The sequence below is a fragment of the Perca fluviatilis genome, chromosome 13 (genome assembly GCF_010015445.1).
Source record: "Perca fluviatilis chromosome 13, GENO_Pfluv_1.0, whole genome shotgun sequence".
Taxonomy (NCBI): domain Eukaryota; kingdom Metazoa; phylum Chordata; class Actinopteri; order Perciformes; family Percidae; genus Perca; species Perca fluviatilis.
This window is the reverse complement of record NC_053124.1, coordinates 15,742,788-15,754,450: the sequence shown is the minus strand read 5'-3', so window position 1 is coordinate 15,754,450 and position 11,663 is coordinate 15,742,788. Positions and strand designations below refer to the sequence as shown.

At 44.6% G+C, this 11,663-nt stretch overlaps 1 protein-coding gene across 1 annotated transcript; it reads right to left on the bottom strand.

Annotated features, from left to right (window-relative positions):
* Window positions 1–359: 359 nt before the first annotated feature.
* Window positions 360–9,725, bottom strand: sp4 (sp4 transcription factor). The gene is made up of 7 exons (XM_039819969.1): window positions 9,109–9,725; window positions 8,757–8,827; window positions 7,458–7,808; window positions 6,161–7,355; window positions 5,556–5,754; window positions 4,624–4,823; window positions 360–2,798 (listed from the first exon to the last, which is right to left on the bottom strand). The coding sequence occupies exons 1-7, from the start codon at window positions 9,113–9,115 to the stop codon at window positions 2,527–2,529; spliced, it is 2,295 nt and encodes a 764-aa protein (XP_039675903.1). The 5' UTR covers window positions 9,116–9,725; the 3' UTR covers window positions 360–2,526.
* Between the last annotated feature and the right edge of the window lie 1,938 nt (window positions 9,726–11,663).

The following is an 11,663-nucleotide window of genomic DNA, read 5'->3' as shown; positions in this document are numbered from 1 at the left end:
AACCTCCAAACCATACTCTCCAAAATCCACAAAAACACCCAAGGGTGCAGGAAGAGGTTGTAGATTCAGGTATGTTTGAGGTGCTTCAAAGGTATGCGTGAGCTGCCTACTACACAATTCTTTTTGAAAACTGGCAGTCAGTGACCTGGTGGTGAACTCTCAGAAGTCATACTTTGATCGTAGCAGAGTTGGGGTGTTGGATAAATATTTTTTTCTGAAGTAGAAAGTTTATTGGCTCATTATCCATCCACACAAACAAAAATAACTATCAAAGCAGCTGTTTGTTGGGGTCCACTGTTTTTCTTTGGGAGTGCTTTTTCTAATGGTTTCCATCTGATTGACGCACACAAACATCAGGGTGGAATTAAGACTGTTTGTTTTAATCACTTTATTGTCAAGTGTTATGCAGGCAAAGCATCTTTTCTGCTTGAAGTTGTCCTTTTTTTTTCTTTTTTATTGACATAACACGTTTGTACAAACCAGTTTTAAAAATATCAATAAACTGGGGCCTTTGAGGCTAACCTGGCAAAAAACCCATTATCAAATGTCATGGAGACGAACAAACATCTTTTAGAAAAAGATTTACAAATGAGATGTCACTACAAAATATCAAAGAAAAAAAGTTGGTAGTCACACAAAATATTACCAAAAACATCTAAATTTGTTTGGTATCAACCTTTTCAACTTTAAACAATAGTAACTTTTTTGCTTTCTTCTTCTTTTATTTATTTTTCTCCATAAAACACGGTATGGCGAAAAGAGAAGAAATGGACAGCAGTGGTCAGACGTAGAAAAAGAAAACCGAAGCACAAAGAGTAAAGAAGAGAGAAGCAGCACTACGGCAAAAAACTCAAACATGCTGTACACAACCTCAGAATCAACGCACACAAATACAAGTCCAGCAAAAGGCAAATAGTACAACTCAAGGATAAATAATAAATTAGCCATACACAGTGGGGCCATGTGTGTTAACATACTGGGAGGGGATTTTTTTTAAAACAATTGATAAATTCTATAAAATAAAGTATCTTTTAATAAAATAAAAAGAATGTACGCACTGAACTAACACAGAGCAACACCACCAGAAAACATCTCATAATATCCACATAGCTAAGTAGCCCGACCCCTTCCCACCCCAGCTCTTATCACTCTGTCTCACTTTACCTTCCTGTGCTGTGGTGTGCTCTCCATGTCACCCCCTAATAATGCAGGAGAGCTCCCTCTAGCTATCTCTGAGGTTCCCTCTGTACAACAGCTTGTGTTAAGGCAATTGTGGTACATCGGTCACGTTGCAGGGATAGAAATGAAGAAGGGATGTCACCAGAGCACAGAGAGCATAAAGCAACATCAGTAACTGTGCTGCTGTCCAACGAACCTGTCATTGCAGCTACCAGTACCATCTGATGGCGATCGATCATATAAAAACTGGCACTGGATAGACTGCAGCTGTGATGTTAAAGCCACCCTTTGGTATCCGAACAGTAACAGGCTTTGTTCAGACGACAGCGCTGCTTTCAGATGTTATCACTAATCTAAGAGCGAACTGGCTTGTTTTATTAACAGAGAAAACGTCCCCTGACAATGTAAACATGGTTTCACTTAGATTGTCATTATAGTATTGCTTTCACTACACAAACAAAGTTGTAGAAAGCTAGATTGTTTTTCTCTATAGAAACCTTTTTTTCTAATGGCCACTGCGCCTTAATAGGAATGCATTATTTATAAATCTTTTTATATGTGCTTTTTTTCTACTTTTTTTTTATTATTATTATTTTTAGAATTATCCCCTCTTCTTTAATAACAGTTTATCCATTGACTGGTCTCAAAGGAATCAACACCTGAATCTGATCTGAGGACTAAACCTGAACCATGAATAAAACTCAAATTAGGTAGATCCTCTCTGTGGCAGCATGGGAATACAAACTCATTCATACAGCACACACACACACACACACACACACACACACACACACACACACACACACACACACACACACACACACACACACACACACACACACACAATCCCAAGACTGCCCTGCTCTATCACTGCTCTGCAACAGTCCTGTACCATGATTGACCCTCAGGTATGAAACAGGAACACAACTTTGTGCATAGAGTTAGATTCTGTTGCGCTTAAGAAAATGTCTCTCGATGTTGGATGGTTTTAGATTTAGCAGGTCCCCCTGTCTTGTGCTAATCTAGACACTACTTACATTCCTTTCCCCACTGCGAATGGAATTATTATAAATTCATTTTAGAAATGCCAAACTCATCTTTCATATGTTTAGGCTAATTCTTTTTATATGTTAGTTATTTTTAGATTGTTATGTTTATATTTTTGCGTTTCTGTTCATCGCATGATCTCATCTCTTTTGAGTCCCTTTTCATGAGAGAACAACGTTTTTAAAATGATAAAAAGTAAAAAAGCAAAAGAAAAGCAAAAGCAGCCACCCCTACAGTCCCTGCAAAGGCTCCCAAAAAAACAGGAAGTCCGCCTTCAGTGAAGAAATGGGAGTCGGTTGCCTATTGAAACTCCTCCACTTCCTCCTCCTCCTCCTCCAGGTGATTAGAGATGGTGGGTGTAGCGGGGTCAGAGTCACGCGAGAGGGTTGCCACAGCGACAATCTGAGTGGAGGCGTCCAGGCCTTCAGGGGCATCTTCCTCCATGTCATCGGTGGTGATGATGGCCACTGCAGCGCCGACTTTCTTGTTCTGGTGGGTCTTGATGTGCTTGGAAAGATGGTCGCTGCGCATGAAGCGCTTGGAGCATTCGGGACACTCAAAACGCTTTTCTCCTAAAGAGGACAAGACAGAATTTGCTGTTTTCTAGTTTTCTACACATAATTACCAGTTGTTACAAACAAACTTGCTTTGGTTGGGGCCTTCTTGTTCTTGAGCTCTGTTAGAGAACTGCCTCACTAATTCTTACAAATAAATACATTTTTATACATAATAAATAAATAAATAAATAAACAAAATAAATAAATAAATACAGCTGTTGGGCAAGAAATTAAATTATAGTAGTTAAATTGTTTTAATTTGGGATTTGAAAGAGTTTGGATTAGAGCTCAAACAACTAGTCAGTCGACATAAAAATAAGCAGCAGGTTTACACGATGATGCTCGCGGGTGAAAACGACAAAATATATCAGGTGTGCCTTTTGTTTATTAGGGGTGGGGGAAAAAATCGATACAGCATAGTATCGCAATATTTTTCGTGGCAATACTGTATCGATACACAGATGCCAAGTATCGATCTTTTATGATATATGTGTTGGTCAGTCTGTCTGCTTACAATCCCATTTTGCAGCAATAAAATTGAAGTGAAGATGTCGACAAAATTTTCCTTTGGGGACATTATTTGAAATTGGGAAAAATTTGAAGTTGGAAAAAAGGTAATATATTGCAATATATCGCTGAATATTGCAATATGTTTAAAATCGCACTAATATCGTATCGTGACATAGGTATCGTGATGATATCGTATCGTGAGGCCTCTGGTGATTTCCACCCCTATTGTTTATACGGCGACAGTTTTTGGGGCTTAAAAACGCAAAAAAGTGAAACCACCCTCCTGAGTGGCAATGTTAAAAACGCCGTGTTCCCGTCTAAAGGATAAAAACGCAAACGTCTGAAGACTGCGGTGTGGAGAGACGACAAAAAGGCGTCCAGGTAGTCTGTTGTTACGGAGTACAAAGGCTACAGAAATTATAGGCTCCTGTTATCTAAAAGAATTTCAATGTAATGGCTCAATATTTAAATAATTTCGACAATGTGGATAAGGTTGTTATAGTTTGATGACCATATGTAGGCTACTCATTTGAGCCAGCTGCCAGAGTAGGCTACAATGTTGCGGATGAAGAGAGAGAGAGAGAGAGAGAGAGAGAGAGAGAGAGAGAGAGAGAGAGAGCAGGAGGCAGAGGAGGTTCTGCTTCAGGCTCCTCTGCCCGCTGCCTCTCGCTCTCAAGTAGCGGCTGTAGGGCTGCGAGGCTCAGGGTATTGGTAGTGCTCCCGTGGGTGCTGTGGCTTATCACGGTCGACTGTGTCGGTCATCATCAAACGTGCAACTCCACCTCCTCGTCTGTCCAGACAAAATAGTCAGCTTTTGTTGTTCGCTTTGACATGTTTTGGTTTCGCTCTACTAAGGAGAGAAGTAGAAGGAAGATTCTACGCAGGCGCGCAGACTTGGTGGTGCTGTGTGGCACTACCACCTAGCCACCTGGTGTGCATACTACATCGAATTTCACACAATTTTGTGCCACCATATGCACGCAGATTTCTCTCCCAAAACTCTCGTCTAAGCGCGGAATAAAAAGTGAGAACGCAACGCCACTTTTGCGTTTTCTCTTCATGTCGTTTCTGTCTAAACCTAGCCTTTGTTAATCATTTCTGTCATTCTTCAAGCAACAAAGAAACATGACTTGCTGCTTTTCTTTGGGTTTTCAACTGTAGGTCGAACAAAACATTTAAAGATGCCATCTTGGGCTCTGGGAAGTTGCCTTTTTCACTATTTTTTTTTCTTCATTATTTTTTTTTTTTTTTACATTTCATCCACTAAGACCTGACCAGGGTGACCCACATCACCAGTCTACATCCCTATGTCTGTATGTCTTTTTCCTACCTGTGTGTGTTCTCCGGTGTCTTTGCAGCTCGTCGCTCCTGGTGAACCTCTTGCCACAGAAGATCCAGTTACAGACGAATGGCCTCTCGCCTGTGTGCCAGCGCAGGTGGGCCCTCAGGTGGGACGTCTTTCCGTACACCTTTCCACAGCCCTCCATGTGGCAGATGTGCTGCTTCTTCTTTGTGGGGTCCCCGCTGTTCCTACAGCACGCACGTGAGTTAGGAGTGAGCTCGGGTGGTGTGTGTTTTGTAAAAGCTTTTAGGACTTGAAACAAATGGAATCACAGCTGGGCTTCATTGTGCCTAGGTTTTTTTTTTTTTTTTTAATGCATAAGTAATTTGGTCATTTTGCTGAATGCTAAAATAAATGTACAGTAAACAAGCTCTGTTTTACATATAAAGTTAATGTCTCTGAGTGAATTAATCAGACTTTTAACAAATTGATTAAATGATTATTCTAGCAAAGCTGAATACATTTGACCAGTCTTGGCAAGTGCTGGGTGGTGAGAGGTCGGATCTCTCACTTTAGGATACAAGCTACACTGTGCTCTGACCATCTGTCAAACTAGTCATCAATCATTTTGGAATAATCATAAAAATGTAAACATGAGTTTGTAAATCATGAACTTGGGCACGCATAGCTGCAGATTTGTGACAGGCAAACAATCAAATTTAGGTCACTGTGTTTTTCTTAACTTTAGGGGCTCAGTGAGAACTGTGGGTGGGATGAAAACATGAAGAATTTGATGCCTAAAAGCCAGTTTCTTTATGAATAACTGTATAATGCACTATATTTGTATTTTTGCATGAGACTTGTTTGTCAGATTTTTAAAAAGAGACAAAACCACTAATTCCCCATATGACTACATGTTTAACAGCAGTTTTTCATATCGCACCACTGCATGGTGCTCTGTGTTTCTAATGTGTTCGTACCTTGCCTCTCCATCCCTGCAGTTTGGACAAGAGCAGGCGACACGACGAAGCCTCTTGCTGGGCGGGCCCTCATGGTCTGAAGAACTTTGTACGGAGCCCAGCTGGTCTGGACTCATCGATGTGCCTGATGCCACGCTGCCAACAGTGACCGTCACTGGAGACGACTGAACTTTGACCCCATCCTGACCCTGTGGTTGACCTGAAAGGTAATTGGAAATGACAAAATGTGTGAACTGTGGGGTAGTCTGAAGAAAATATGAGAAGAGAGAAAGCTGACAAAGCAAGATCCTAAACAGTCTTCAGTACAGTTTCAGACACGCAATTTCACTGGGCCAGCAGGACATCTCTGTAAAGTTCAACTTTGAATGGTAAATGTATGAAGTATGGTGTGTGGCGTTGGTTTATGCTACATACTTAAGCCTATACAGTGTACAACACAACTAAAGATTGGAAGGTTGAAACTGGAAAGTCATTAGAGCTTCATATTTTCTCAATAACTAATGCTTAATCAACCACATTGCTTTAACCACATTTTGTTTATGGTAATAGTTTAGTGATGGATGAGTCACAACACATTTACATAGTCACTCTTAGAGCGGCCTTACCCTGTAGACCAGTAATGGTGAGGGGAACACCCTGCAACTGAACCCCAGCGCTACCCAGCCCTGCGATGCTGACCGTCTGTACCCCAGACCCCGGGTTGATCTGGGCTGCGCTCAGCGTCAGGGGAGCTCCACTCAGGGAGACCAGCCCTCCACTCCCCACTGTCGTCCCACTGGCCACCGGGGCCAGTGTCAGCTGCTGTGGAACGGCCGTCCCCAAGCCTCCCTGCAGAGACACTCCACCGGGCAGCTGCAGTGTCTGCCAGGTGATCTGCCCAGAGGGGGACAGGGTCGGGGTACGGATGAGGACCTGGGCTGGGTTCTGGAAGGCCTGGATGGGCTGCAGGGTTTGTCCTGGGGCCAGCTGGAGGGTCTGAATGTGCTGAGGCTGCTGCTGCCCCTGTGCCTGACCCTGACTCTGAGGCTGCAGCTGGATCTGCTGCACAAATTGGTGCCCCACCTGGCCCACAATCACCTGCTGAATTCCCGCTGTATCTGTCTGGTTCTGCAGCCCGTTGGCCTGGTTCTGGCTTTGAGAGTCTGCCTCACTGCTCTGCACTTGGGTGTCAGCTGGTCCTCCCTCTGATCCAGCAGAAACCACTTGTGTCACATCAGAAACGCTGTCACCTTCAGCTACTACCGTCGAGCCAGTTGATGCCGTCGCAGGAGCAGTCCCAGACACTGCTGTTGTCACCAGCTGGTTGCCATTGGCAACAGAGAATGTGCCATCTGCTGATTGGATAAGCTGCACAGCCCCACCCCCTCCAACATTATTTATCACAGGCAAAGCCAGGGTCATGCCACCGAGGTTTATGGGTACTGTGGTCATAACAGGAGTCTGGGAGCCCTGCAGAGTCTGCAGCTGTAGTGGGAAAGACTGTGCAGGGCGGATCTGCAGCGGGACCGTCTGATTGGCTGTACTTGTCAGGATGGCTTGCTGGTTGGCTGGCTGCAGGATAGCCTGGGTATGGCCTGGACTCTGGGTCTGGATGAACTGGACCTGCTCTTGTAGAGCCCCGATGGAGGCTGTCTGAGCTGGGCTGATATGGATCTGCTGCCCATCTGAAGTCTGCAGGTGAGGGATGACCTGATACTGGACCCCGCCCCCAGCATTCGGCAGGTTCTGAACCTGGATGATCTGGAACTGCTGCTGTTGCTGACTGGCTGCAACACTGTTGGTCCCACCTACTGACTTTACCTGCCCAAAAGGAAAGGAACAGTGATACAGTTAAGAGCACAAACATTGGCAGACAAAAAAAAATAATTTGCTCAAACCCACTGATTCCCCCACTTCCTTCACCTTGCGTCCTCCCGTAGAGCTGTCATTAGCCAAGGTGGTGGCCACCGTCACAGCAACAGGCTGATTGGTGTTCTCTTTGGCCATAGTAGGTGCTGCTGTAATGATCTGCCAGCCGTTCCCCGTGAACTGAGCTGGGACCAGTTCCAGCTGCTGGGGCACCAGGGCCTGACCTCCACCTGTGTCCACCACTATCTGACCCTGGAGCTGACCTGCCTGCAGCTGGATCTGACCAGCCTGGACCTGGAACTGCTGGGCCCCCACCTGGGCCTGGACGCCCTCCGCTCCCCCCTGCCCTCCGATCTTACTGCAGGTGGCCGCTAGCAGAGCCAACGGAGAGGGCTGTGAGGAATCCTGGAGGAGACAGGGTAGGAGGAGGGATGGAAGGGAGGGGCAGAGAGAGGGACGGTTAAACAAGAGTGCAAGGGAAGGAGGAGAAGCCAGTCGGGGTTAGAGAGCGATGGAAACACACAGAAGGCTCACATACATACACAAACAACAAAGTACAAAATGTAAGTAAGTAAGTAAAAGCCAAAGGGAAAGGACGGGCAGGTATCATTATGCACTCGCACAATTTGAAACAAAGATGAGAAAGAGTAAAAGAGGCGAGGGGTGGGGAAAACATGGTGCAGAAAAAAGAAACAAAAATCTGAGAGAAAGAGAGAGCTGTCAGTGGAAGTGGGCGGTATTACAGGAAGCGAGTGGGTGGGCGTGTGAGAACCACATCTCTCTTTTCTCAGAACACTGGAAGAAAATGCCGCCTGCTCTCTCTCTCTCCTCCCTTTCAAAGGAACTAGGTCGCAGGCAAATTTTAATGCTATACACCTCTGAAACAGCCTAGATTCTGTAACAAATGCAATAGCGTGAAATAACATAGCAACAATGCTTGTCATACATGTTTAACAACAAAGATGCATTTAAGAATAACTGCCGGTCTGAAATGAATCTCAAAGATACAACCTATAAAAAAGCAGTTCAAAATAGAAGTTCCACATTTGTAGAGCCACATACCAACGCTGCAGGGTTTTAAAATAAATCCACATGCAGAATTAAATAATTTTGACCCTAATTCAAACAGACAATTCAAAAGTACAGTGGCTGAAGTGTGACAGCCGTATAAGCCTATTCAAGAGGTCTGGCTTCTCAGCAAGGGCTACACAGAAGCAGGAAGTGGAATTCACCAGAGAAACGCCCCCAGAGGTGTCTGGCTGGCTGGCTGGCTGGGAGGGAGGGAGTACATTTTTGGCCTACAGGCAAGGCAAAAGTAATGAAGTATGATAAACTCCTATTTTTTTCTTTTACCTGCGATCCAGAACTTTTCCCCTTTTTAGATGCTTTCCCTCCTTCAGTTCCAGATGATTCCTTCTTCGAGTCTGTCAAAAGAGAATTAAAATGTGAGAATATCTCCAGTTACAATATCATCGCATGACTATTTCTGAATAGTACAAAGTCCCAGGATAAGGCACAGTCATGTACACACTAAGTTAAACAAAACCTGATCATAATGCAGATATAGCACAACAAAGGTGATCAATAAAGGTGAAGGAGAAAAAAACAGTAACCTCATCATCAATATCAAAGGGACTGGGAGCCTCCTATCTGTCAGACACAGTGAAAGAGGGGTGGAGACGGAGAGGGGGGGGAGGGTACCTACCACTCATAACGCATTAATATACCGGGAGAGGGTGTAGTTCACGGTAGAAGGCCGGCCGGGTACAGAGGCGGAGGACGGCCTATATGTTAGGCGCTGGGCCGTGGCGGATCTGCCCGTTTGACGAAACCACCCACCGGCCAGGAAGGGCGGTGCCAAGCGCAGGCACAATCAAGCAGCCCCAAATAACGGAGAACACAGTGACCGTCACCGGCCAGTCGGCCCCCTCGCAGCCCCGTCGTATGTCTCTTTTACCGGATAGCCAGTCCATAAACGAGTAAATTAGCGCTTGTCAGAATGATATCCACAGAGAAGTTGGCAGTGTGTGACCGTAGAGGCCCACCCACTTCCATTTAAGCATCAGGACAACACCCTCTTCGCTGCTCCTGCCTGTCGCCGCCGTTTCTCTCACCGCACGACGCGGGGACGCCTCGTCGCCGTCCGTCGTGCACCGAAAACAAACCGTCACCAGTGTTTGTATTTTACGCGTATTCCCCTTTTTTCGTGCACAATTGATTTTTTAAGGGGGAGATAGTGAGATAGCTGTGGCTTTTGTGGGCGGACGCGCTCCTCCCACATATTCAGATTGGACGACGGGGCTCGGCGGGCGAGGGTCGAGATGGGAGTTGTATTTTGGTGAGGCCTCGCCTTCTCGAGCTCAATTGGGCGGCCGGGACTATAACTCCCATGATGCTCCGGCGCGTCGGTCGTGTTGGAGGAGGAGCGACGGTGTTGGTAGTCACGTTGATGTGAGAGCGAGAGGGAGGGCGGTGACTTCTGTGTTGTGGGGGGTTGGGTGAACGGGAAAGGGAGGCGTGTGGGTTGGTGTGTGTGTTTGTTTCCACTCTGTACACTGGTGTCACAAGATGACAGCTGTGGTATAAAAGGAGAAGAAGAAGATAAACTAGTGGAACTAAAGTGTCATAATGTTTTAATTACTATGGAAAGCAATTTGTAAATAGTAAATAATGTTATGTTGTCTCTTTTCCATCATCAGTCCCATGTCTTTTTAAGTCAACTTTTAAGCATATGGGAGAAAACAGTAGGCCTACTAGTAGCACATGCCTACTTTGCAGTTACTACTTTGCCTGGTTTAGGGTTGAAACAATTGGCCAATTAATTGTCATTAGTTTTTTATACACAATATACACATGATTCTATGGATAGAAAGGGCACAAGCCCTGAGCTCTACTACTGTCTCTCCCTTCCTACAGTTGGCATCCACCCTGGCTTTTGGTTTTGCACATTCATCTTCTCCACAGCACACATCACGTGCCACACATATACTGCTTTTATTCCTGACATTGCTGATCTACCCACTCAATTGTTGGTTTTGTGTTGACCTTAGTTTAATATGTTAAGGCAGGGGTCTTCAACGTTTTTTAAGCCAAGGACCCCTTAACTGAAAGAGAGATAGAGCAGGGACCCCCTACATATAATGTATAAAATGAAGTTGCATATTAAACTGGGCCTACATTAACATGCAGGGCGGCCTAAAGCCTTTATACCATTTTTGCATAGAATACTAAAATAGCCTTATAATTGTTGCCATGATTTTATAAATCATGTTTCCATTCTAAAACATAGATGTGGCACAGTGAATCTTTATGATTAACTGTATCTTTGGATGGCTACCTTAGTGACTACCTTAAATAGGCCAGTAAGCCTATCTTCAGTGGGGATTTTTATTTTTGCTAATAATATGTTGGATTCTTTGAAAAAATTTCAAAAATGTACAATAATTTTGAGTCCCCCTGTATTGACTCTGAGGACCCCGTAGGGGTCCCAGCCCCCCTATTGAAGAGCCCTGTGTTAAGGTAAATAAATCCCTTTCGTGGTGGACTCCCTCTTTCCCTGAATCACATGCCCTGAGCCAGTGGGGTGGCAAATGGGGGCTTAACTATATATTTTTTTAATAATAATATATTCATAATGTAAGTTATTTATCAAAAACAAATGCAAAATTTCTCCAACCTCTCAGTTGTGAGGGTGTGCTGCTTTTTCCTCAGTTAAATATCATTGTAATTTGAATATATAAAATGTAGCCTTCCCCTAATAATATTTGGCTTAAAAAATGACTTATGCTCAACAGTATGCTCAACAAATGCATTTGGAGAGAGTTGAATCATGGGTATTTAGCCATGCAGTAGCAGCAATCCCACAGAAGTTTCATGTTTGTGTACAAGTCTGTAACAGAAGTAATGTCTCCCACCCACGCGCCAAAACCTCTTTCAATCTCCCGAAGGGAAATGTATCTGTTAAAGCTACATGTTGACATAGTAGGCCTAAATGGTCCCATGCAGGGGTTTCTGTTTGCCCTCTCCCTCAGAGAAACCCTCCCTGAGCAAGGAGTGACTTTAGCCAAGTGGAGTCACAGCCTTGGTTCACCGAGCAGAAAACATCATTAGCGGGCAGCCAACTGAGGATATGCCCCTGGCACACAAGGGAAATATTTAGGCTCATAGGCTGTCAGCCAGAGCAATACTCTGTCTCTCTAAGATGCACCGAGTCACATTAAAACACTAAGTCAGGATAATACTAATAGCTGTTCATTCATA

Excerpts from the sequence above, each read along its gene's own strand:
- sp4 (XM_039819969.1), bottom strand. Across the intron at positions 7,356-7,457 it reads GCTCTACGGGAGGACGCAAG|GTAAAGTCAGTAGGTGGGAC; the intron begins GTGAAGGAAGTG and ends CCTTTTGGGCAG. Across the intron at positions 4,824-5,555 it reads TGCAGGGATGGAGAGGCAAG|GAACAGCGGGGACCCCACAA; the intron begins GTACGAACACAT and ends TGCGTGCTGTAG.